Source organism: Procambarus clarkii, chromosome 46 (genome assembly GCF_040958095.1).
Source record: "Procambarus clarkii isolate CNS0578487 chromosome 46, FALCON_Pclarkii_2.0, whole genome shotgun sequence".
In the NCBI taxonomy this organism is placed as follows: Eukaryota; Metazoa; Arthropoda; class Malacostraca; order Decapoda; family Cambaridae; genus Procambarus; species Procambarus clarkii.
Genome location: NC_091195.1, coordinates 26,926,914 through 26,953,263, shown reverse-complemented (window position 1 = coordinate 26,953,263; position 26,350 = coordinate 26,926,914). Strand labels below are relative to the sequence as shown.

Below are 26,350 nucleotides of genomic sequence, written 5' to 3'. Positions count from 1 at the left end.
CTCTTGTTTGCCTTGGGGTAAGTGGTAGTTATTGCACTGGTTGGGCACTGGGTACTGCATAACTAGTTTTCACCTTAACAGCGGCCTGCTCTGTTCTCTTCGGGTACGTTGTCTTCTTGCGAGGTTTTTCTTTTCTTTTTCTTTTTGCCTGGTGGGGGGTGTTTGCCTTGTGTTCACCCTTCCCCTTATATTAGGGTCGTTTATGTGGTGGCACTCCCTGCTTCGCCCTCGTGAGTGGACACGTCCAGTGAGTTCAGCTTTTAGCATTTTGCTTGGTAGTTTGGGGCGCCGGTTAGCAGTACCCTGCCCGGGATAACCTTTAGCAGACCCAGTCTATGGGCCCGAGGGGAACTCGGGTTCACTGGGTGAGACCCCTGCGCCCCCTCTCGCTTTGTGCGAGTTTGAGGGTTGCTCTGTCCCCTTGTCTTAGGGCAACACTCATTGTTTTTGCCTCCGTCATGCTGTCTGTTGGGTTGGTGACACATTCGACCTTGAGTCCTGCAAGCCTTGTTGCTTGTTTATGGCTCCGGTCACCCTATCTGTTGATGACATTCTTCGGGTCTAGGCAGCTCGCGTGTTGCAATGCGCTAGTTGGTTGCGCTAGTTGGTTGCCATCAGTTAGGAAGAGATTCAGGTATTCTTCAAAAATATATATGGAAAACACCACCATGGAAGCCGCTAACACTGTTCATCTATGCTACTTGTATCAGATGCATCATCACTGAACGCAGAAAACGATTCATCTATGTATCATCTAAATAAATTGGAGATAGCATAGGATTGCAAGGGTGACGCTCAGAGCTACAACTGGATACGCTCGCTGTATTGTCCTCCAACCTGTCCTCTTAAAAAGAACTTCACTTTCGGCCGTTTGCCCATATGGCCGAATTTGGACGTAATTTGAAAATGAAAAAAAAATTAAAATAAATTTGGGATTTTTTTTTTCAACAACAGTAAGTTAAATGTCCTCTGATAGGTTAGGTGGGCAGGAAATTCTCATAAAGTTTCAAAATGTTATGAAAAACTTTAATTTTAAGTGTCCTCTTATAACCTCTGCGCGTACGCTGGACGATTCAAATAGAAAACGGAACAGAACGTCACTTTTGTGAGTCGATTTCATTTCAAATTTCATCCAAATTTGGCCATAGCGCGCATACGAGCGAAAAGTGACGTTATTTTTAAGAGGACGGGTTGCGTCCTCATAGGTGCTGTATCACTTGCATCCTACCTTTGTGTTAGGTCCTTATTGCGCCTAGCTTCACCAATATTATGACCCTTATGTTCTTCAAACAATAAGGTTTGAATTTCACCGACAGAGCTTTATCTTTCAACACCGCGTCGGACAGGTGTTTGGGAGCCAGAGGCGCGTACGCCACCCATGGTTGCTCACTCAGTACTAACCCAGCCAGCAGCCCTAGGGCATTCTGGGATTTTTTTCCAAGATGGCTGCCTCTCACTGGAGGTCCTAAGAGTCCATTTCATACACAACCAACCTCGTACACATTTAGAATTGGTACCAAAAAATCAAAAAGAGTTTTCTCGGTTGGCGCAGTTTCCTGTCGATCGAGAATACTCGGTTGGCGCAGTTAAGTGGTTAAAGATTGATAACCCAAATGAATTTTTCATGGATGTGATGTCAACATCAAACCATATATCACCCTAAGGGCGCCTGACAGCTGGGTGGACAGCTCTTCAGATTCGTAGTCCTGAGTTCGATCCCCAGTGAAGGCGGAGACAAATTGGCAAATTGTTTTTTCACCCTGATGCCCCTCTTACCTAGCAGTAAATAGGTACCTGGGAGTTAGACAGCTGCTATGGGCTGCCTCCTGGGGCTGTATAACAAAAAAGGAGGCCTGGTCGAGGACCGGGCCGCGGGGATGCTAAGCCCCGAAATCATCTCAAGATAACCTCTAGATAACCTATCCCTACTGGACTTTGAAGAAGCCATAGACAGTATGCCTATGCACTCTACACTGGGCCCAGATTCCTGGAGCTCCACATTCATCAAGAACTGTAAAAAACCACTATCGCAAGCCCTTCACATTCTTTTGAGGCGTTATCCCTGACATACTAAAAACAGCAGACATAGCACTACTCCATAAAGGAGGAAATAAGGCAGAGGCAAAATATTACAGATCAATAGCACTAACACCACACATCATAAAAATCTTTGAGAGAGTGCTTAGAAATAAGATCACAAAACACATGGAATCACAGCATCTCCATAACCCTGGACAACATGGGTTCAGAAAAGGGTGCTCTTGCCTATCACAGTTGCTGGACCACTATATACTGGGCTCTACTGGGATAGAGCCCAGCAGGCTCAGGAATCTGTACACCAGTTGATTGACAGTTGATAGGCGGGAGCTCAACCCCCGCAAGCACAACTAGGTGAGTACTGTGACATGGCCTTAGATGCCACGGAAGACAAGCAAAACGCTGAGGTAATTTACACAGATTTCGTAAAAGCCTTCGACAAATGTGACCATGGTGTTATTGCACACAAAATGCGTGCAAAAGAAATTACCGGAAAAATAGGCAGATGGATCTACAGTTTCCTGACTAATAGAACCCAGTGTGTAATAGTCAACAAAATAAAATCTGGACCATCAACCGTGAAGAGCTCAGTCCCCCAGGGTACTGTGCTTGCTCCAGTACTTTTTCTCATCCTCATATCAGACAACATAGAGTCCAATCAGATGTAAATCAGGTCTTTCAGTGGGCTACAGAAAATAATATGGTTTTTAATGAAGATAAGTTCCACCTCTTGCACTATGGAAAAAATGAAAATATAAATGCAGAAACCATGTACAAAATGCAGTCAAATCATAACAGAACAAAAAAGGCAATGTAAAGGATCTGGGTGTACTCATGTCGGAAGACCTTACCTTTAAGAACACAATAAAGTTGCCGTCACAGCTGCAAGAAAAATGACAGGTTGGATAACAAGAACTTTTCACACTAGAGATGCTATACCGATGATGATACTCTTCAAGACGCTAGCGCTCTCTAGAGTGGAGTACTGCTGCACAATGACAGTCTCTTTCAAAGCTGGAGAAATTGCTGACCTGGAGAACATGCAGAGATCCTTTCCTGCTAGAATCCACTCGGTAAAATGTCTAAACTGTTGGAACCGACTAAAATGCTTAAATCTGTATTCTCTTGAGCGCAGGCGGGAGAGATACATAATAATTTACACGAGGAAAATAGTAGAGGGGCTGGTCCCAAACCTGCACACAGAAATAAACTTCACACGCGACCAGAAGGCATAGCAGGATGTGCAGAATACCCCCGTTGAAAAGCAGAGGTGCAACAGGTACTCTGAGAGAGAACTCTATCAACATCAGAAGCCCGAGACTGTTCAACACGCTTCCACTACACTTAAGGGGCATATCTGGCCGACCCCTCACAGTGTTCAAGAGAGAACTGGATAAGCACCTCCAAAGGATACCTGATCAACCAGGCTGTGATTCATACGTCAGGCTGCGAGCAGCTGCATTCAACAGCCTGGTTGACCAGTCCAGCAAAGAGGAGGCCTGGTCGACGACTGGGCCGCAGGGACGCTAAGCCCCTAAAACACCTCAAGGTAACCTCAAGACCTCTCTTGAGGTCAACAGTGGAACCTTACCCCAGTTCCACTGTTGCTCCCGGTCCTAGCCTGCTTGGAGACTTACCAAGGGAGAGTAGTCTTCTTGGCCCCTTGGTGGCCGGCCCAGCCTTAGTTTCAAGTGCTGCTTGCTCGGTGTCCAAACATGAGGGGTCTAGGTAAGCAGGTGTCTTCATTAGCGGTGTCCCACCTGTGTGTCTCGTCTCAACAGCAGCATGAAGTTTCCTGGAGGCCATTTCTTTATTTCTTGTCTCTTCATAAGTTTTCTTCTGTTTCGGATTGGGTTGTCTTGTCCTTCCTATCTTGGTTGTTTCAGGACTGTCATCTTATGCCGAATACTGTCACCTCGTATCATGCGGCACTGACAGCTGGGAGCCGGTCGGCCGAGCGGACAGCACGTTGGACTTGTGATCCTGTGGTTCTGGGTTCGATCCCAGGCGCCGGCGAGAAACAATGGGCAGAGTTTCTTTCACCCTATGCCCCCTGTTACCTAGCAGTAAAATAGGTACCTGGATGTTAGTCAGCTGTCACGGGCTGCTTCCTTGGGGTGGAGGCCTGGTCGAGGACCGGGCCACGGGGACACTAAAAAGCCCCGAAATCATCTCAAGATAACCTCAAGATAAGACAGAGCTGCTTCAGCTTGTGTTTGGGGTAGATGTTACTTCTGTGCCATTTTGCAAGCTGTCTCATGCAGTGTTTCACCTCCAGCCTGCTCATGTGTGGCCTGAGCCGTCCTGGTCATTGGATCAGGTGTTCTCTTTTCTCCCTTCTCTCTTCTCCTTGGTTTGTTGTGGCCCCTTTGGTTCAAGATTGTTTTGCAAAGGCTCTTTTCCTGTTGGCATTGGCCTCTTTGGGTCGGGTTGGGGAGCTTCATGCTCTCTTCTGGTGCAGCAGTTTCAGCTCCTTTGGGCCTGGTGGTAGGATTGTTTGGTTGCAGCCGTCTCCTTCTCTTCTGGCGAAAAATGAGACTGCTACTTTCTACAGGTGTCCTTGGGTTGTTCATGCTTGATTGGTTTGGCCGCGGGTGCATCATGTGTTGTGTCCGGTTGTGGCTCTTTGCTGTTACCTGCGTGCCACAGCCTCGGTGACCGGCATGCGCATTGAGTTGACCCCCTTTTCTGGGGGGAGCCCCTACGGCTCCCTGGAGCTTATCGGGCTAATGTGTGTTATGTTAGACCGGGACATTAGCTATGGAGTTCAGACCTACCAGGGACCAGCGCCAGAACCTGGCCCCTTCAGAGAGGTTTCAGGGAGCAATGGCCCTGGAAAACCCCATATGGTTGGGGGTTTTCCTTATCTGCCATCGACCGGGGTTAGGCACCCAGAAAGGTAGGCGTAACAAAACAAACCCCACATGGTAAAAAACTACAACAAAAACCGAACAGAGAGGTAGAAAACTCCCTACAATCCCAAGGAAAACAATCAAACAATCAATTTACTGCCGCGCCGGTCGTCCGCGCAGCCCTCCCCTCCCCGGGAGGGGGAGGGGGGGGGCCCCCGGACCTCACCGCGCCGGCTGCCGTCAGTTCGCAAGCTAGTGTCAACCGGGATAGACGCTTCTCTGGCCTCAAATTCCTTGGCGGTGTTTGCCTCGTGTGGCGTTCTCTGCTGTTGTTGTGGTGTGCGGTGGCCAGGAGTACCTCATCAGTGCCGGGGCTGCATGCGTCTAGGGCTTCCTTCCCTAGGCGCCCTGTGAGTACTGCCCTTGCGTGTCAGGGTTATCTTCTCTGGGGCGTTCGGGAACCGCTCCCGTAGAGGTTTTTGCTGCTCGGCATTTGCCTCGCCCTTGGGGCCAGCTGGGGCTTGGGGCCCTTGTTTGGCCTTGGGTAGGGAGTGGTTTTGTGCTGGTTAGGGCGTCAAGGTGTTGCGCGGCCTGCCACCTAAGCGGCGACCGGTTCCTGTTGCTCTGGGGACGGTGTACTTTTGCGGGGTTTTTCTTTTGTTTTGTTTTTGGTTGCCTGGTGGAGGTGCTGCCTCGTGGGCCCATAGTTCCCCTGGTATTGTTTTGGTGGTCCTCTGCTAGGCCCCCGTGCTTGTACACGTCCCAGGGGCTTTCAGTATTATCATTTACCCGTGTTTTGTTTGGGTTTCTTAACCGGTTAGCAACACCTTGCCCGGGCTTCCCGTAGTTGCTACCCTACGGGCCCTGGAAACCCCTGTCGGGGCTCGGGGACCCATGGAGGCGTCTCCCGAGTTCCAGCCTGCCTTGTGCGGGTTTGAAGGTTGCAGTGTGCCCTTGTCTCAGGGTGACAGTCACCTGTTTTGCCTCCGTCATGCTGCCTGTTGGGTCAATGACACCTTTGACCCGGAGTCTTGCGAGTCCTGTTCTCTGCTTGTGCTCAGGTTTTACTCTGAGGATGTTCCTATTAGAGTACAGGCAGCATCAGCGTTGCATGTTAGATTTAGGTTATTGCAACGCGCTAGATTGGTTTCCCACCTGGATGCCCCGAGGCTGCCCCGTTTTGGCTTTAGGGACCCTGACCTGGGGGCGTTGATTGCTATGGCTTTGACTCCTACGCCCTCTGGTCCTTCCCCTGTGGTTCTTCCTGCACCACCCCCCCTGTGTCCGGCTCCGAAACGTATGCGGCTTTCGGCTTTGGCACAGGATTTAGTTGGTGGAGAGACTCGGGCTGCTTCGGGGGCTGCCCCATCCGGGTCGGGGACGGAGGCATTTGAGCCGGTTCCTCCTGCCGAGGCTTCTGGGTCCCACCAGCAGGCCCCCTTGTCTGCCTTTCCCTTGGACTCTACCTTTTCTTCAGGGGTAGAGGGTTTGGAGGACGGCTCTGCCCCGGGTCCCGACGTAAGGGATCCTGGGGCTGGGGAGGAGTCGGCCTGGGGGCCTTGGGCCCCCTGTGACCCCGCTTGGGTGCTTTTGCCTTCCCCACGGGGTTTATTGTTGCAGGGGGAGGGGTTTTCTTATCCTCCCTCCCTGTATGAGTATGATTTGGGTTCGGCTCCTCCCCGTGTTCGGTTCCGGGCGCCTTTGGGTACCTCGGCTCCGTCTTTACAGGGGTTTGCTACTTCCCGTCTCTCTGCGAAGGTGGCTCGGGAAGCTCTTGCTGCATACCTCTTGCGAGACCCGGGTTATGCCTCCCCAATGGATCCGTCCTCGTTTGAGTTCGGTTCTTCTTCCCGTTTTTGGGTACGTTTGGAGGTTCCGGGGTCTTCCTGGCTAGCAGACTGCCCTTTCTTTTCGTTGGGGGCGTGGCATGGGTTCTGTCGGACCCGCACGCTTGATTGGCGCGAGACTGCTACTTTTATGCAGGTTTACCTGGGGGGCGAGTTTGAGCACCTTAATGCGTGCTTATTCGCTCCTGTGCTTTCTCGGGATGTTGGCCTTTTCCAGCTTCACGTGCAGGTTCCTCAGCTTTCGGCTTCATTGGTTGCGGAGGAGTTGCGCTCCCGTGGGCATTTGGCTTCGGTCTTGCGTTTCTTTTCCCTTCTCGAGCTCTCTTCTACTTGGCTCGAGGAGGATGTGGGAGCGTTGGCTGAAGGGCCTTCGTCCGGGGCGCTTTCTTCGGCAGCTAGGGCGTCGGCTGCACTGTTGAAGCTCTTTGCGCCCATCCTGAAGGAAGCGGTGTCTCTGTTTTTTGCTTCTCGCCTCGCGTGCCGTCAGGCTGTGCTCGCCCTCTCTTTGGATTCCGCTTGGGCCCTGGCTCTTAGGTTTTCGTCTCCTTTTTGTCCGTTGCTGTTTGCAGAGTCTGCGGTTGTCCCAGTTTCTGCATGCGGCTTCGGCTAGTTGTCGTCCTATGGCGGACTTGTTGATTCTCCGGAGCAGTCGTTCTCGGCAGTTTCGGAGGGGTCGTGCCAGGGTTTCGGTTTCCGCTGGTCGAGGTGGGCCTTTGGTGCCGGTTTCTGAGCCGTTGTTCCCTTTGGGGCCAGCGTCGTCTGGGCGGCGCAGTGTTCGCCCTGTTCGACGGTTGGGTTCTCGTGCGGGGCGTCGGCCCTTTCGCAGTTTGCCCCGTTGACGGGGCGATGGGGGGGAGGCTCGCTCTGTTTGCCCACGCTTGGTCCCACGATTTGTGGGCCTTTTCGGTCGTGTCATCCGGCCTGCGGTGGCGTTGGGCGACTCGTCCTCCTTTGGGGGGTTCGGGGCTAACAGGGCAGGTCTCTTCTCCTGCGCTTCGTCAAGTCATCTTGGAGTGGGTGCGCTTGGGCGTGGTCGAACCGACTACGTCCCTCAGGTGGGTTTCCCGCCTGTTTCCAGTGCCGAAACGGGACTGTGCGGATCTGAGGTTCATTCTGGACTTGTCCCGTCTGAACCCCTGGATTCCTTGCCCCTCCTTTCGGATGACTACTCTGTCTCAGGTCCGGCTTCTGTTGGAGCCGGGTGCCTGGATGGTGTCCCTGGACCTAAAGGACGCGTATTGGCACGTTCCTATTCATCCGGGGTTCAGGGACTGGTTAGGCTTCGTGGTAGGGCGTCACGCTTACCGTTTTCGATGCCTACCTTTTGGCCTGAATCTGGCACCTCGCGTTTTCACGCGTCTGACCCGAGTTGTGGTGACCCGTCTGCGTCTTCTCGGGATTCGGGTTTTGGCCTACCTCGACGACTGGCTGGTGTGGGCTCCCAGTCGGTCAGCTTGTCTGCTCGCCAGGGATTTGGTTCTTTCCCAGCTCGCCAGGTTCGGGTTCCTGGTGAACTGGAGGAAGTCCCATCTGGTTCCGTCCCAGGTTCGGACCTGGCTGGGTCTTGTTTGGGATTCTCGGACCGCTTCCTTGTCTCTACCTCCGGTGGCGTTGCGACGGCTGCGGGACCGCCGTTTGCTGTTTCTGAGAGGGTCCCGGGTCACTCGGCGGTTGCTCGAGCGGTTGTGCGGGAGTCTGAACTTCGCCATGCTAGTCTACCCGCCGGGTCGGGTTTGGCTTCGGCGTCTGTTTTGGTTCCTTCGGGGACGTCCTTTCCGCCTCTCTCGCGATCGTTGGGTTCGCCCTCCGGGGGTCTTATGTCGGTTGCTGCGTCACCGTCTTCCTCTTCGGATTTTTCGGGGTTCGGTGCCTTGGCGCCTTCCCGAGCCCTCGCTCGATGTGTTCACGGACGCGTCGTCTCTCGGCTGGGGCTTTGTGACCAGTGCTCACCAGGCAGGCCAGGGTCGGTGGGGTCCGTCCTTCCATCGGGCTCACAGCACGGTTCGGGAGTTCGCGGCTGTCTGGTTCGCGCTTCGGAGGGTTCGGGTCGCTCGGGGATCGACCATTCGCCTCCATTCGGACTGTTCTCCGGTGGTTCATTGCCTGAACCGCGGGGGTTCTCTTCGGTCCTTGGCTCTTTGGGGTTGGTCCCTTCGAGTGGTTCGTCTGCTGGATTCTCGGGGTTTGGCTCTCCGTGCGGTTCACGTCCGGGGAGTGTCCAACGTTCTGGCGGACGGTCTGTCTCGCTTCCTTCCCCTGTCCACGGAATGGACGGTCGACGACGACTCGTTTCGTTGGATCTGCCAGACGTACGGTCTCCCAGATGTGGACCTCTTCGCGTCGGCGTGGTCCCGGCGTCTCCCTCTATATGTGACGCCCTTCCCCGACTGCGAGGCGTTCGCGGTGGATGCTTTTCGGCAGGACTGGTCGAGGTGGGGTTACCTGTACCTTTTTCCTCCGGTCCAGCTGTTGCTTCGGGTTCTGGTTCGGTTAGAGACATTCCCGGGGAGAGTAGTCCTCGTGGCCCCTTGGTGGCCGGCCCAGCCTTGGTTTCCGGTGCTTCTGGCTCGGTGCCCGAACCCGGGACGTTTCCCGCGGCTCCGCCTCTTTCAGCAGGTCGGTCCGATCCGGTACGGGGCTGGTTCGACCTTCTCCTCTGCTCTTCGCGTCTGGTCTTTTTGACGCGGGTGTATCACCATTTCTATGGTGATCAGGTGGCTTCTTTGATGGTGTCCCACCTGAGAGCTTCGTCTAGGCGACAGTATGAAGTTTCCTGGCGTTCCTTTCGCCATTTTCTGGCTCTTCGTAGGTTGTCTTTTCTCTCGGATCGGGTTGTTTTGTCCTTCCTTACTTGGCTTTTTCAGGACCGTCATTTGATGCCTAATACTGTCGCCTCGTATCGTGCGGCGCTGGCGGAGCCGCTCCAGCTCGCTTTCGGGGTGGACGTCACATCCGCCCCGTTTCGTAAGCTTTCCCGTGCTATGTTTCACCTCCGGCCTGCTCATGCGCCGCCTGAGCCGTCCTGGTCCTTGGACAGGGTGCTCTCCTATCTTTCCTCTCCTCGGTTTGTGGTGGCCCCTTCGGTTCCTGATTGTTTTTCCAAGGCTTTGTTTTTGTTGGCATTGGCCTCTGGGGGCCGGGTAGGGGAGCTTCATGCTCTCCTCCGGCGCAGGGGTTACTGCTCTTTTGGTCCTGGGGGTAGGTTTGTCCGTTTGCAGCCTTCTCCGTCCTTTCTGGCAAAGAACGAGACGGCTGCTTTCCGGAGGGGTCCGTGGGTCATTGATGCTTGGTTGGTTCGGCCGGGGGTGCATCATGTGTTGTGTCCTGTTGCTGCACTTCGCCGTTACCTGCGCGCTTCGGCCGGAGTGGCTGGGGATGCGCTTTGGGTTGATCCGGTTTCCCTCGTTCCCTGTTCCAGGGCTCGGGTCTCCCAGGTTGTCCGCAGGGTTATTAAATCTAGCCAGCCTGCGGTCTATCCTCGCGCCCATGATGTTAGGAAGTTTGCGGCTTTGGCTGCCGTGTTTGGTAATATGTCTTGGGCTCATATTCGGGCGCGTGGATTTTGGAAGTCGAACAGGGTCCTGGCCGCCCGTTATTTGGTGAATGTCCCTGCTCCTCGTCGTTCTTGTGTTGCTTTGGGTCGCAGGTTGCAGCCAGTTGTCTCGACTTCGAGTTGAGGAGTTTGTGGCCACCGCCTCCCGGGTAAGTCCCATTTTTCCTTCTCTTTGGGTATGTAGCTCCAGGGAGCCGTAGGGGCTCCCCCCAGAAAACCAGCGTTGAATGTAATGAAACGCCATTTTCTGGGTGAGCCCCGGAGGCTCCCTGGTTACCCTCCCTCCCATCCGGTCGGCGGGGTTTTTTCGCGTTGGTTGAAGCCTAGTTTCCGAACTGACGGCAGCCGGCGCGGTGAGGTCCGGGGCCCCCCCCCCTCCACCTCCCGGGGAGGGGAGGGCTGCGCGGACGACCGGCGCGGCAGTAAATTGATTGTTTGATTGTTTTCCTTGGGATTGTAGGGAGTTTTCTACCTCTCTGTTCGGTTTTTGTTGTAGTTTTTTACCATGTGGGGTTTGTTTTGTTACGCCTACCTTTCTGGGTGCCTAACCCCGGTCGATGGCAGATAAGGAAAACCCCCAACCATATGGGGTTTTCCAGGGCCATTGCTCCCTGAAACCTCTCTGAAGGGGCCAGGTTCTGGCGCTGGTCCCTGGTAGGTCTGAACTCCATAGCTAATGTCCCGGTCTAACATAACACACATTAGCCCGATAAGCTCCAGGGAGCCTCCGGGGCTCACCCAGAAAATGGCGTTTCATTACATTCAACGCTGGTTTTTTTCTAATTTCCCTTCTTCCCTATTCCATGGTTCAGGTCTCCCAGATCGTCTGCAGGGTTATTCAGTCCAACCAGTCTGCAGTCTATCCTCATGCCCATGACGTTCGTAAGTTTGCTACTTTGGCTGCCATCTTCGGTAACATGTCTTGGGCTGACATTCAGGCACGGGGTTTTTGGAGGTCGAAAGGATCCTGGCCACTTGCTACCTAGTCAATGTTCCTGGCCCTAGTCAGGCATGTGGCGCACTGGGTTGGCGGTTGCAGCCAGTTGTCTCAACTTCGAATTGAGGAGCGAGTGGCGACCGCCTCCCAGGTAAGTCCCTCTTGTTTTGTCTTTGGGTAAGTAGCTCTGGGGAGCCAACGGAGCTTTCCCCAGAAAACCAGCTTTGAATGTGATGAAACAGCATTTTCTGGGTGAGACCCGAGGTTTCCCAGCAACCCTCCCTCTCTCCGGTCGGCGTTTTTTTTTGTGTGTGTGTGTTTTGACATCCAGCCTCAGAACAAGGGGTTTGGATAGCCGGCGCGGGGGTCTGGGGCTCCCCACTTCCCCCTCCCTGGGAGTGGGAAGGTGCGCAGATGGCGGTGTGGTGACGGTTGACATCAGGCTCGCTTTTCGTTGGGGAAGTTCTGTCCAACAGTTCGGCTGTCAGTAGCAATATTTTAACCAGGTTTGTTTTGGGGCATCTACCTTTCTAGGTGCTTGACCCGGTTGATGGCAGACATAGAATGCTTCCAACCACACTGGGGTTTCTATAGGCCATTGCTCCTCATGCCTGTCTAAGGGGGGCCTGGTTCTGGTGCCAGGCTATGGCATTTCATTACTGTACATTCAAGCTGGGTTTTTTTTCATAAGTTTGCGGCTCCTCAATCAGGGCAACGCATACTTATGATGAGTACTGTATGTACTGTAACTATAATTTGCTTCTTTTCAGCAGTTGGCAGTAGCAAGTGGTGCAGCAGGAGGTGGGGACGAGAACGTTGGTGACACAGTGGAAGTTATTAGGCTAGACGACTTTACTTCAGTGGCAGAGTCCACCATCACAGAAGGCTTGCTAGACACTGTAAATACCAAACAAAATATATGTGAAAGTAATGGAAAAATTATTGTGATAGAAGAAGTTAATATTAAAGAGGAAAAAATGTGTAATCATTGAAAGGTGAACAAAAGTTGCATTGAAAATATGGTAATTGACATTGTTCTGGGCCGACTAGCCTAATAAGGGAGAACATGAACTCTCAGTAGAGCATTTGTGATGTGGTAACAGTACAGTGACAAGTAATTGTTTACCCTGGAAGCTGTATTGGGTGTAAAGGCCTATTGAATTTGTATGTGACTTCATTATATGGATGCTGGCATGATTATATGCATGGTTACATAATTATACACATGGTTGTGTGATTATACACATGGTTGTGTGATTATATGCATGGTTGCGTGTTTATATGCATGGTTGTGTGATTATATGCATGGTTGCATGATGATACGCATGGTTATGTGATTATATGAGTGGTGGTGTTAGACAATTTCCTACCGGCATACCTTTAAGGCTTTTATTTGTAATTAAACTTATACACATGTTTGACACTAACATTGGAAGGGTTCAGAGCTGATTTTTGCTTTGGCTCATTTTCAAAACTAATTACAGTAATGAATATTATTTTGTCCTTGAAACATGATCTGCCAATCAGCTTACATGCAGGCCATCAGCTTCTGCTTGGGGTGTTGATGATGGGGGTAATGGAGCTTAGTGTGGTGATGGAGGAGGAAAGGTGCTTGATGCGACAGTCTCGGTATAAAGGAGCTGGGTGTGATGATGACGAAGTAGAGGAGCTTGGTAACACAGAGTAAGGGAGTTTTGTCCAAACAATTTCACCCTGTCTTGAGATTAGAACTGCAGCATATACTCTACATGCTTTTGCTTCGTTGCACCTTTAAATAGTCTTCGATTAAGATGCCTTCCATACTTGCACAAATCTTAAGAAATGAGTAGATATAAATTTATAAAAACTTAGCAACCTCCAAGCAATTAGTCATATGTGACTCCATGTGGGTGGGAGGGAGGCATGCAAGAAATTAATCTCCATCCAGAATTAATTTCTTTATAATCAGCATTATCACTAGGGGATAAAAGGCAGTGTTGTTAGTAGCTTTGGCAACCTGCATACATTCCTTTCCCTTCTATAATTGATTAAGATTGGCAGTAGAATTCATTGTTAATTTTGGAAGTAATGTCCTGAAGTTGAATGTTGCAGTATCACATGGTTGACTAAGCTGTATAGCTTGTCAGCTCGCGTTCTCGCCTCCCTCTCACGCTTGCGACAGTCACCTGTCAAGTCTATTATGTATGGTTTAATACAAGTAGCTTGGTTTTGGGATAATTGTTATTCATAGTTTAATTTGATCTTATTCAGCTAGTCATACAACTCTCTATACTGTGTGTGGGTTTGAACTAGAGGACAACTTTTAAAATTTATGTGAATTTGAAAAACAATAAAGTTAATAAAATTCTTAATGTCTGTTTCAAAATATTATTTATTTGTCTACTTTCCTCGCTGTATGGAATGGCACTATGAGGCTGCTGTGATAGTGCGTGTGGACAGTCCCTCACTGTGAGTTCCTGCCGTCAGAGAGGCGGGGAAATGATACGTGTGCGTATTGAGTAGTTGCCTCTTGTCTCTTTCATTATTAGAGAATAAAATGGTTCTTGGTATACCCTCTCAGGTATACAGCAATAATTAAGTTTGCATGTATGGTGCTGTACTGAGCTGTGAAAGGTGTTACCCAATGCAGAGCACACTCAGACAAAGCTTCAGTGGTAGATATACAAGTGTTTTAGCAGTATAAAACATAACTTGGAGAAACTGTGCATCAGAGGTTATCCTAACTTGGAGAAACTGTGCATCAGAGGTTATCCTAACTTGGAGAAACTGTGCATCAGAGGTTATCCTAACTTGGAGAAACTGTACATCAGAGGTTATCCTAACTTGGAGAAACTGTGCATCAGAGGTTATCCTAACTTGGAGAAACTGTACATCAGAGGTTATCCTAACTTGGAGAAACTGTGCATCAGAGGTTATCCTAACTTGGAGAAACTGTACATCAGAGGTTATCCTAACTTGGAGAAACTGTGCATCAGAGGTTATCCTAACTTGGAGAAACTGTACATCAGAGGTTATCCTAACTTGGAGAAACTGTACATCAGAGGTTATCCACACACTTTGTTGCGGGTGTTTTATTTGAGTCGCAGTTGAGGCATTGTCATCATGATATTGGCATCTCATTTGTCTATTAATATTGTGATTCAAGAGCAGATAAGATCGTTATGGTCTGATGTTCCGTCAGTTGCCCCTGCTGATTATCATTGATAGTGTGTATGCATGCATGCATGCATGCACATATATATTGATATATTGCTGCAAATAGAATGATAAATTGATTTTGAATGCACTTATGTCAAGGGGATTTAATAGAGTTTAGACAGCCTTATCCCATTCATTGTTAAGGTATCATGTTAAAGTGCCTTTAAGATTATTTTTGACACATGATTGATAGATGTTCTATGATTGACATCATTATTCCTGGGTTATAATTTTAGCCACTAATAGCCATTTAAGTTTTGTATTTGCATTTTGGAGTGTGTGTGTGTGTATGTGTGTACTCAAATCACACTATATACGGGAAAAATGTAGAGATAATGGAATTGTTGTCTTGAATCCTTCCACTCATTTATAACCTTACCTGTGTGTGTTAAGTGTGTTAACACACACAGAATACATTTGTGTCTATGTCTTGCTAAGATCATTATTATTGTTTTGACAAGTTTGTTGTATTTTGACACCTAGTGGTCAAAATAAATAAAGAGTGTTTAATACTTCATTAATATAACTGCGGAACATTATAATCCCTGGAAGGGTGGATTTCTTAAAGTAATTAAAGTCAATTATTTGGGGTCAATCTAAGCCAACAAATTCATTGTGTGTATTAATGCATGGTATATGACTATTTAAATATTGAATTTGTACATTTTCTTGCAATATAGATTAAAATGTATGCCTATGGATGTGCATTAAATCAAATAAAGCTGGGAAATATATATGGTGATATTAATATTTGAGACAATTGATACAAATGCTTGTAAGATTTTTTTGCTTCTCAAGATGCAATAAAAGACTTGTGCATGGTACAAAGCTTTCGAGAATGGTTTCGATACGTTAATCTACACAAGTATCAACACGTCAGTATTATGTATTGTAGTTGCATTCGCAGACGACGAGTCATAACAACATGACTGAAGATATGATGACCAAACCACACGACACAAGATGGAGAAACTGCGACGTTTCGATCCCTCCTGGGAGGAGCCGGTCGGCCGAGCGGACAGCACGCTGGACTTGTGATCCTGTGGTCCCGAGTTCAATCCCCGGGCGTTCGGCGAGAAACAATGGGCAGAGTTTCTTTCACCCTATGCCCCTGTTACCTAGCAGTAAAATAGGTACCTGGGTGTTAGTCAGCTGTCACGGGCTGCTTCCTGGGGGTGGAGGCCTGGTCGAGGACCGGGCCACGGAGACACTAAAGCCCCGAAATCATCTCAAGATAACCTCAAGAGAACTAGATATCCCAAGATATAACCTGGACCATTCTCTCTCACACGACATGATAATGGTCCAGGACAGACCGAAACATTTTATTTTTCCATCGTCTGGTGTGTGGTTTGGTCATCATGCAGAAGCATTTTTGACTCGTGTGTCATGTAGATAAACAAGACACAGACAGATGGGAGAGTGTGTGACCAAGGTTGACATTTATAGATTATTGCAATGAATTAAATTGATTTTAAACAAATTGCTGCTTGGTCATTATGCATCTTGTTTATAAAAGGAAATATTAGGTGAAATTATCTTCTTCACCTTTTGTTGTAGGTGGGTAATAGAGGCTACTAAAGGTTTTGCCTTTGACCCGCCCATCAATGTGTGTTAATATGAATACTGTACTTCTCAATTGCTTATATTTGAGAAATTAAAATGAAGTTTTTACTAATCACAAGTATTCCCTTGAAATTCAGCTAATTGTGTCAGATATGTGATGGGATACCACATGTAACCCACATATGTACAGTAGCTTCAGCACTTGTAAATTGCCTCTGCATTATTATATTGTAATCCAAACTATCTGTAAATTTCTCTAAATTTATACTGGGTTGTTAAGAATTTAATAAAAATTTAGTAAAAGTTTATCATTTTAACTGACTCTAGTGTAATGCGGCAAGTGTTAAATTAACTTCAAAGTTATTCTTTTATCCATAGAGCTTTGTATCATTTCTGTCTGTATATACTAACTGCAGTAAAAGCATTAGTATCTGGTACCTACTAGGCATAGGGCCAGTGCTTCGTGGAATGTTGACCCCCTACCCCTAGCATTGTCAAGCTACGGCAAGATTACTCTCATGAAAATTTTGAAGGGCAAAGAGGAGGCAAACATAACTATTAATTGTTATATTTTGAAGTTGACAATGCAAGTTATAAAGATAAAAATAGATTATTTCATCCCGGGATACTTTTAAACTCTTCTCCTTTTGTTATATGAACTCTAAAAGAGTTCACATTACAAAAGAGTTATATGAACTTTTGTAAGTGTGAGATTACATGTTCCAACTAGCGCATCATAGATCGAATAAAAGATATTTTGCCTGATATCCATATAACCAAATCTGAAGACGGCACACTCCAAGGTGGCCTGGGATTCAAGGCCATCGATGAGATCCTTGATAAGAAAATTGCTGACCTTGAAGATGATGGATGGGAGTATTGAGGGTATTGATGCTCACAACACACTTTACCTCATCACCAGCTGTCTGTCCTTCCCCAGGTTAGTCTACTTACTGAAGTGTTTACCATGCCTATGGCAGTCAAAAGCTTAGGCAAATATGACTTTACTGAAATCGCTGTTAGAAAAAGCCCTCAATTTTTCTCTCTATGACCTACAGTGGAAACGAGCCTTTTTCTGTGTGGAGCCTCGATGACTCCCTGAAGCTATCTGAACTGATGTGCTATATTAGTTTGGGGTCATCAGTCACAGTAGCTCCTTGGGCCAGATTCACGCAGCAGTTACGCAAGCTCTTACTGAACCTGTCCATCTTTTCTCAATCTTTGGTGGCTTTGTTTACAATTATTAAACAGTAAATGAGCTCCGAAACACCAGGAGGCTGTTTATAACAATAACAACAGTTGATTGGGAAGTTTTCATGCTTGTAAACTGTTTAATAAATGTAACCAAAGCCGTCAAAGATTGAGGAAAGGTGTACATATTTGTAAGTACTTGCGTAACTGCTTCGTGAATCTGGCCCCTTATGCCTACCTGGGGACCCCGAGCCAGAACCTGGCCCCCTCAGAGAGGCACATGGAGCAATGACCTATGAGCACTTTAAATTTAAAGTATGTTGTAATTGCCATCGACTGGGGAGTCACCCAGAAAAATAGGCGAAACAAAACGGACCACAATCTGGTGAAAAGTGCGACCTATGTCTGAACATGGCAGAACTCCCCCAGAAAGAAAAACAAGCGACACATCCAACTAGTACTCTCGTTCATTAGTGCTGCTGCCCCCCCCCCATCCTTCCAGGGGGGGGGGGGCAGTAGCCTCCCCCCCTCTTGGGATTCTCCTTCCCTTCTGCCCTTCCCATCCCTTCTCTTCCCTCCTCCTTTTGTCTCCTCCCCTTCCCTACTTCTCAAGAACTGGAGCTGCCAGCAGCCCACCACTCCAGTTCTTGAACTGATGTGCTGGGGTCAGCTTGGTCACTTCTGGCATCAAGTTCCTGTTCTGGATTTTGCCCTGTGTGGCTGTACCAGCTGTGTGTGGTGTGGTGGCCAGGTGTCTTAGTGTAAAAGAGCAGCATGCGGCTAGGGTGATCTTCCCTAGGTGCTCCGTAAGTACTACCCTTGCGTTTCAAGGTTATCTTCCCTGGGTGCATTCGGAACATGCTCCTGTTTGAGGACTTCGTTGCTTGGCTTATCTTTGCCTATGGGGGTATGTTGGGGGTCTTGGGCTTTGTCTTGTCCCGGGTAGGGGTGTGTTATTGATACTGCGGCCTGTGCAGCTTGTACTCGCAGCAGCAGACAATTCTCTCTGTCTGCCAGTTTGTTGCGTGTCTTTGGGGTCTTCTTTTTCTTTTCTAGCATTTTGCCTTTTCTTAGCTTAGGTCTGCCTAGCTTCTTATTAGGCAAACCTAGTTTGTGTTCTCCTTTGTTGCCTCGAGATTTAACGGCTGCTACTGGTGGTCAGTTTGCCTGCTGACCGACAGGGTTCTACCAGTTTAGCTGGCCCCAGTGCCTGTGCTTCCCATATCGGCTTACGCATCCTATGGGCCCTGGAAAACCCCAGTGGGCTTACAGGTACTATGCATACACCTTCCGAGCCCCCTCTCACCTTGTGCAAAGTTGAAGGTTGTTCATTGCCCCTGCCTCAGGGAGACAATCATTCGTATTGCTTCCATCATGCTGCCTGTTGGGTTGGTAACACCTACGACTCGGAGTTTTACGAGACTTGTTCCTTGCTTGTACTTCACCTTACTCATTCCTTGTCTGTTGATCTGAAGGGTCAGGTGGTGGCTGTGTTGCATGCTCGATTCTTCTTATTATGCAACCCTAGGTTGTGTTGGTAGTCCTTCTCTGTTGCCCCCCCCCCCCCCCCCCCCCCCCCCCGAGGTTTTGCGGTTGCTACTGGTGAAACAGTAGTTTGTTTCTGGGAAGAACTCCCAGAACCCCATCAAGCAGGTATCAACAGGCCAGGTTGTTTGCCCAGTTGAAGGCCCCGGAGCTGCCCTGCTTGGGTTTCAGGACCAGGATTTGGGGACATTAGACGATTCGACCTTTGTGCCGTTCGCACCCGCTTCCTTCCCAGATGGACGTGGTTTGCCCTGCTCCTCCATCCCTGCTTCTGGCTTCCAAACGTCTGAGGGTTTGGGGGTCAGGAGGGGGTTTAGTTCGGGATGAGGCTCGGATGCCTTCTGGGGCTGCCTCTTCCAATTCAGACATGGAGGTAGTTGGCCCGATTTTCCCGCCGAGGCTTCTGAGTCAACCCAGCAGACTCCCTTCTTAGAAGCTTTTCCCCTGGATGTCATCTTTTCTTCAAAGCTGGATGAGGGTTCTGTCCCAGGGCTTTTGAGGAAAGGGGGTTCCTGGGGCTCAGGGGGGAGAGTCCACTTGGAGCTCTTGGGGCCCCTTTTGAGCCTGCTTGGGGCCCTTGTGTACTCTGGGCAGGTGTTCATGCTGCAGGGAAGGTGGTTTTTGTCTCCTTCCCTTTCTGAATTAGTATTCCCATATTTACTGGCGTGGTTATACACCCTCATGTCGGACGCATCCATCTTTTGCTTGGATGTTTTGTACGAGAAAAAATTAATACAAAATTACAGTACATAATAAAACAACATATTTGTGTGGTTCATTATACATTTATTGCACATTATTTTATGGTACTTTTGGTATTCCTGCTCTTACCTCCTCTCTGATCAGCAGTTTTGTTGGTTATATTTTTGGGCAAGTGTTTTGCTACACAGATTGTGATGTTTGGGATCTGAGTGTGATGTTTTGTGTTGTCCATGACTGGCCTGGCAGGGCGGCATACTGGTCATGGCACACCATTCCACAGGTGTAGTTTGTTGTCATTCCATTCCTTGCATATGGCTGCTGAATGGTTGAAAGTTTATCATTCCTTTACGGCTTTTCGGGACATTTTTAATTTCATTAATGCGCCATTGTTCTTACCGATAACTCAGTCAGTTAATTTTTGTATACTCACCTAATTGTGCTTGTGGGGGTTGAGCTCTGGCTCTTTGGTCCCACCTCTCAACTGTCAATCAACTGATGTACAGATTCGATTCCTGAGCCTACTGGGCTCATATCTACATTTGAAACTGTGTATGGAGTCAGCCTCCACCACATCACTGCCTAATGCATTCCACCTGTTAACTACTCCCACACTGAAAAAGTTCTTTCGAACGTCCCTGTGGCTCATGTGCGTACTCAGTTTCTACCTGTGTCCCCTTGTTCGTGTACTACCTGTGTTAAACAGTTTATCTTTATCTACCCTGTCAATTCCTCTGAGAATTTTGTAGGTAGTGATCATGTCTCCCCTTACTCTTCTGTCTTCTAGTGTCGTGAGGTGCATTTCTCGCAGCCTTTCTACATAACACATGTCTCTTAGTTCTGGGACTAGCCTAGTAGCATATCTCTGAACTTTTTCAAGCTTCGCCTTGTGCTTGACAAGGTACGGGCTCCATGCTGGGGCCGCATACTCCAAGATTGGTCTTACATATGTGGTATACAAGGTTCTGAATGATTCCTTACACAGGTTCGTGAAGGCAGTTCTGATGTTAGCCAGCCTCGCATACGCCGCAGATGTTATTCTTTTGATGTGGGCTTCAGGAGACAGGTTTGGTGTGATATCAACTCCTAGATCCTTCTCTCTGTCCGTTTCATGAAGGACTTCATCTCCCATTCTGTATCCTGTGTCTGGCCTCCTGTTTCCACTGCCTAGTTTCATTACCTTACATTTACTCGGATTGAACTTTAGTAGCCATTTGTTGGACCACTCATGCAGTCTGTCTAGGTCATCTTGTAGTCTCATACTGTCTTCCTCCATCTTAATCCTCCTCATAATTTTTGCATCATCAGCAAACAATGAGAGGAATGATTCTATACCATCTGAAAGATCATTTACATATACAGTATAAGAAACAGTATGGGTCCAAGCCCATACCACCTCTCCTCTTCTCAATTTGGCTTTCGCAAGTGTCGCAGCACGACTGATGTCTTGGTGAACTTGGAGGTTTATATTCGAAGGTATAGTACAGAAGGGAAGGAGGTAAGGATGCCATGTCGTCCTGGGCCACCGATCAAGTTCTATACAGCCAAGACTTGTGCTATGAACTTTACTCTGAAGCAGGTCATTGATCGACCCCCTCTGTCACTTTAATGGTAATCCTCTTTTGTGTAAGGATTCTACTAAACTTCTGAGGATAATCTTTGACACTTTTTTGCCCCATATCTCTTACCTCTGAGTTGAATGCTCTAAGGCCTTTAACTTACTGAGGTTCTATATTTCCATACTTCCTGGGGAGCTGATAGGCGCACGCTCCTCTCTTTACATTCCTCTCTCGTACTGTTTAAACTTGATTATGGTTGCCCGGCTTCTCCCTCAACTCTTTGTCGTCTTGACGCTCTGCCCTACACTGGGTTACGCCTCAGCTCTGGTGCCTTTCCTTTGACTCCTACCCCTGAGCCTGTATGTTGAACCCGGCATCCTCTCTCTACAGGATCACTACCTTGCGCGGTCCCTACAACACCCTCACTCTCGCTTTCGTACCCTTCCTGTGGGCCCTGTTCTCTCTCACCACCTATTGGTGTCCTTAAATGTGCATGCGGACGCTGCCGCGAAGGAAATTATCCGCACTTCTCCCATCTCCCGTAAAGTTGTTCCTTATTCCGACTTCTACCCAGTTATTCATTCCTCAATCCTTGCCTGTTAGCAGGGTCGTTGGTTTTCTGTTGTTGGTAACAAACTGTGTGTTCTTATGGGTAGTGTCTCCCAAATGACCTTTCTCCTACCACCGTAACTGGCTCTGGCGAGATTACGTATTGGCCATACACGTTTAACTCACAGGCACTTAATGGAGTGCCGCCCTGATTCTTTTTGTCCCTCTTACTGTTGTTCATAACCTTGTTGAATGTCCGGACTTAAGAATGTACATGCGTCTTGCTTCCTGACCATCCCTCGCGGTCAATTGTCCCTCGAAAGAATCCTTGGTGAATCGGATACCTTTGATGTTGTTCGCCTTATGTGGTTTTGTTCTCGTACTGGCATCCTTAGTGACATTTAGCACCGTTTGAATATCCCGTGCATTGGCGGTGCTACATTAGCCTTCCCGGCTTGGTGCCTTTTTTTGATAATTACTTACTTGCAAGCGAGACAACTGTACAGAAAGAGGTAGGTAGTGAAAGGGAACAGAGACCACATGAGGGGGTAAAGGTCAAAGTAAGATATAAGCGAGAGTGAGGGCATTGTAGGGACCGCGCAAAGTAGCGAAGACAGTAGCGATCACGGCGATGCTATAGAGACAGGATGCCAGTCTCATCATACAGCCTCTGGGTATGGGACAAGTGAAAGGCACCAGAGCTGAGGCGTATCCCAGTATGGTGCAGCGCATCAAGATGACGACGAGGGAGGGGCAAAGGAGTAAGCAGGACAGCCATAATAGAGTTTGGAGAGCAAGAGAGAGGAACTATACAGAGAGGAGCGTGCGCCTATCAGCTCCCTAGGAAGTACGGGACAAGACCTTAAGTTAGTTAAGGGCCTAGTTATCTTAAGGTTATCTTGAGATGATTTCGGGGCTTAGCGTCCCTGCGGCCTGGTCCTCGACCAGGCATCCTTTTTGTTACACACACCCCCAGGAAGCAGCCCGTAGCAGCTGTCTAACTCCCAGGTACCTATTTACTGCTAGGTAACAGGGGCATCAGTGTGAAAGACTCTGCCCATTTGTTTCCGCCTCCACCAGGGATCGAACCCGGAACCTCAGGACAACAAATCCGAAGCGCTGTCCATTCAGCAGTCTGGCCAGTCTTTTATTCAGTTCAGTCATTCATTTATTATATCATTCATTCATTCATTCATTCATTCATTTATTTATTTTATCATTCAACTCGGATGTAAGATATATGGGGCGACCAAGACAAACGAATGTCAGAGATTAACCCCAAAGGTTTAGCAGAATCTTTGTACAAAAGGGGATTACCACAGAGCGACAAAGGAAGATGAAGAACGGCCTCCTTCCGAGTAAAAGTCACTGCTCAAGTCTTGGCTACAGAGAACTTGAAGCCATGATTGGTGGCCCAGGACATGACATGACATCAATCGCAAGTTGGAGGAAAGGCGAGTCATCACCTTGAGAGCAAAGGGTAAGGTCATCAACATAGAGAGCGGATAAGATGCCAGAGGGAAGGGAGAAAAGAACACCATTGAGGGCAACTAGGAAAAAAATAGGGGTGCTCAGAACACTACCTTGAGGTTCACCTTCGTATTGCTGAAAAGAAAGAAAGAGAGAGAGAGAGAGAGAGAGAGATAGATAGATATATAGGTACCAAGCCTCACTCTAAAGGAATGATTAGAGGAAACTTTGGAGGAAGAGAGGGAGATTACCACGAAGGCCAAAAGAACGGAGTTGGGACAGAATATTGCATCTCCAGGTGGTGTCATACACCTTTTCCAGATCAAAAAGGACAGCAAAAACAGTACGAATATAGGCGTCCAAGTTCACCAAGACATCAGTCACTCTGCGGCACTTGTGAAAGCCAAATTGAGAAGGCGAGAGATGGTGATAAGTGTTCCAAGAACCATATCAGACGGACGTTAACGAAAAGTTAAAAAAGTTTGCAGACGCAACTTGCTACACCAATGGGGCAGAAGTCCTTGGGGAATATTCCTAGAGAACCAGATTTCCGAAGAGGAAGGACAACCGCCTTAAGTCAGTCCTCGGGGACTGGCGACGACTCCCAGATATGGTTATACATGTTCAGTAAATACTGAAACATGCATGGAGGAAGATGGATAAATATCTCATATTATGAAAGTCATTTGAGCAACCCATTCTCCTGTTTAGATAGTAGTTTTTGTAACTATATGCACCATAGTACAAAGATTGTTTCTAAATGCTTCTTGCCACAGCAAGAAGCATTTAGAGTGTAGAACTTTGTACTATTCACCTTCTAGTCGGAAACAAAATTAAGCTAAAAACAAATTAAAAATACTATTCCTAGGCCTAGTATAGCACACACATGTACTATATTAGGCCCAGAAAGGTTAGGTTAGTTTGTCTTTGCAGCTTAATTAGAAAATAGTTTTCAGGTTTGTCCATCTCAGTAGTGCCGATTTCTACTTGCTAATTTCGCTGTACGTCGGTATATATACTAATGTCCTCATCGTTACTGTAAGTATTACCAAAACGGGATAATGGACTGCATCTGAGCCTGCCACCGTAGAACAGCAGAGGGTCTGGGCAGTGATGAGTTCTGAGAGAGAGAGAGAGAGAGAGGATCGTCATAGGGAAGCTTGAGATGAGTGTGAAAATCTAAGGGACAAGATTCAAGAAGGGGCTTACGAGTAAGGAAAGATGGAAGATGAGAACCGAAGCCAACAGTCGAAAAGTGGGAACGATCCAGTTCGGTCGCGACCAACACTGGATCTGCCACAATAGAACCACGGAGGTGAAGGACTGGTGGTGGGTATGTTTGTTCCAGTTGTCTCATCTGGAACAAATTTACCCACTATCTTACAGATTTTCTTCCAGATCTGGGGCAGAGGAGTGTCAGTCGTAATGGTGGAGAGATAAGATTTCTAACTCCCACGTTTAACTGTACGGATGGCCCTACATGCCACCGCTCTCGCCTTCTGAAACAAAAGAAAAGAATCTTCCTGTTTCTTCCAGGCTTGCACGCTTACAGCGGACAGCCCGAGCACAGTCTGTATTCCACCAGGAAATGTACTTCCACATGCCCCAGGAGGTAGAACGAGGAACACAGTGGAGGGCAGCGTCTAATATGGTGTCAAGAAAAATGAAGGCTGGCTCGAGGGAGAGGCAGATCAGAGGTCAAAAAGAGTAGCACGGAGGGATGAATAGATTCCAGTCAGCCTTGACAAACTGCCACCTAGGAAAGGAGAGGGGAGGGTGAAAAGAGAAGGTGACAAGGATGGTTAAATGGTCACTTATGGAGGTCATCAAGAACCTGCCATGTGAATCTTAATAAAGAAAAAAACAAAGACAGAGACCAAGACAGGAGAGGGTGTGAGTGCATGCGTCAACATGGGTTATTTAACCAGAATTAAGAAGACACACAAAAGGAGAGGATAAATGGTTCAAGGCAGTGGTCCCGGGTGTTTGTCTGAACATCACCCCAGAGGGTGATACTGACAGTTAAAATCACCCACAAGGTGCACAGGCTTTGGTAAGGAGTCCAACAGGTGCTTGAGATCAGGAAGAGAAAGTAGGACATTTGGGGGAAGATAAATAGAACAGACTGTATACCATTTACTCACAAAGATACGGGCCGCAGAACACTGAATGTGCGACGGAAAAAGTAGGGGATGAAAGGAATATCAAGACGGATCAAGAGAGCAGTAGAGTTATGTGCCACAGCAAAAGCTGGTTAAGGGGGGCGGGGGAAGTAAAAGGAATAACCACGGAAGTGACCAGGACGAGCGCCAAGCATCAGCTTCTAGAGACAAACACAAATCAGTGAAAACTGTGTGATCAGAAGTTGGAGTTCATGGAAGTTGGTATAAATACCAAGAATATTCCATTGATGACAAGACATTGTCAAAATTAGAGAACAGAAACTAGGGAGAAACAAACTTTTGGCTCACCCAGCCACAGTGGCGGGAAGGAAGCAGAGGGGTGGTTGGGAGAATCAGAGAAGCAGCTTGGTCTGGGCCCAATGTAGTTGGGGCTTCAGCACCCGGGCTTCCATCACAGTCCGACTCGGGAGCCTGGTCACCCACCCCACGAGTCTGAGAAGTTAAATGAGGGTCAGGTGTTGACCAAACCACACAGTAGAAAGTAGAGAGATGATGATGTTTCGGTCCGTCCTGGACCATTATCAAGTCGATTGTCACAATCATCACATTATCAAAATTATCATTATCACAATCGACTTGATAATGGTCCAGGACGGACCGAAATGTCATCGTCTCTTCACTTTATGGTGTGTGGTTTGGTCAACATTTTTCAACCACGTTATTGTGACTCGTCATCTGTACGACGGTCAGGTATCAGCATAGAAACGAACAGAAATAGAATTTCATCCGCGAATAAGCCCCCATACCCACCATGGAGCGACAATTAAGAGTATAGGACACCTGACAAGACGAGGTCCCTAGGGCTGCATCGTGGATATTCACCCTGCAATTATCACATTAATTGTTAGTCCGTCGAGATTGGGTTTACCAATGAGGACAAAGTTTGACAATAAAAGCGTTCCCCCTCTCGACAACGTCGGGTACCACAGTTCTACGGGTGAGAGTGTGTGGTGCGCCTCCCCAAACACCCGGTGTCAAAACAGAAGATATTGGAAAGAATATTTAAGAATGGCAAAAAGTCGGCAGGAGGGGAACAATAAGAAAGGAGAAGAGGTAGAGAGGAAATATGAAACATGAGGAAGAGGAAAGAGCAACCAGTAAATTTAGTGAAGACAGTAGCAGGAGCATTAGGCTTCAAAAGGCCCGAGGACAAGCTGCAATAAG

At 48.2% G+C, this 26,350-nt stretch overlaps 1 protein-coding gene across 6 annotated transcripts in view; it reads left to right on the top strand.

Annotated features, from left to right (window-relative positions):
- The window catches only part of LOC123770553 (zinc finger protein 76), a 120,147-nt gene extending 104,989 nt beyond the window's left edge, over positions 1 to 15,158 (top strand). For 2 of the 6 annotated variants that reach the window (XM_045762569.2, XM_069301855.1), the window contains exon 11: positions 12,000 to 15,158. In XM_045762569.2, the coding sequence (XP_045618525.2) occupies positions 12,000 to 12,218 (219 nt within the window). In that variant the 3' untranslated portion in view covers positions 12,219 to 15,158. Of the gene's footprint in view, positions 1 to 11,996 lie in introns of all 6 variants that reach the window. The other 4 variants (XM_045762565.2, XM_045762564.2, XM_045762567.2 and 1 more) reach the window with 2 other exon arrangements.
- Positions 15,159 to 26,350: the final 11,192 nt, after the last annotated feature.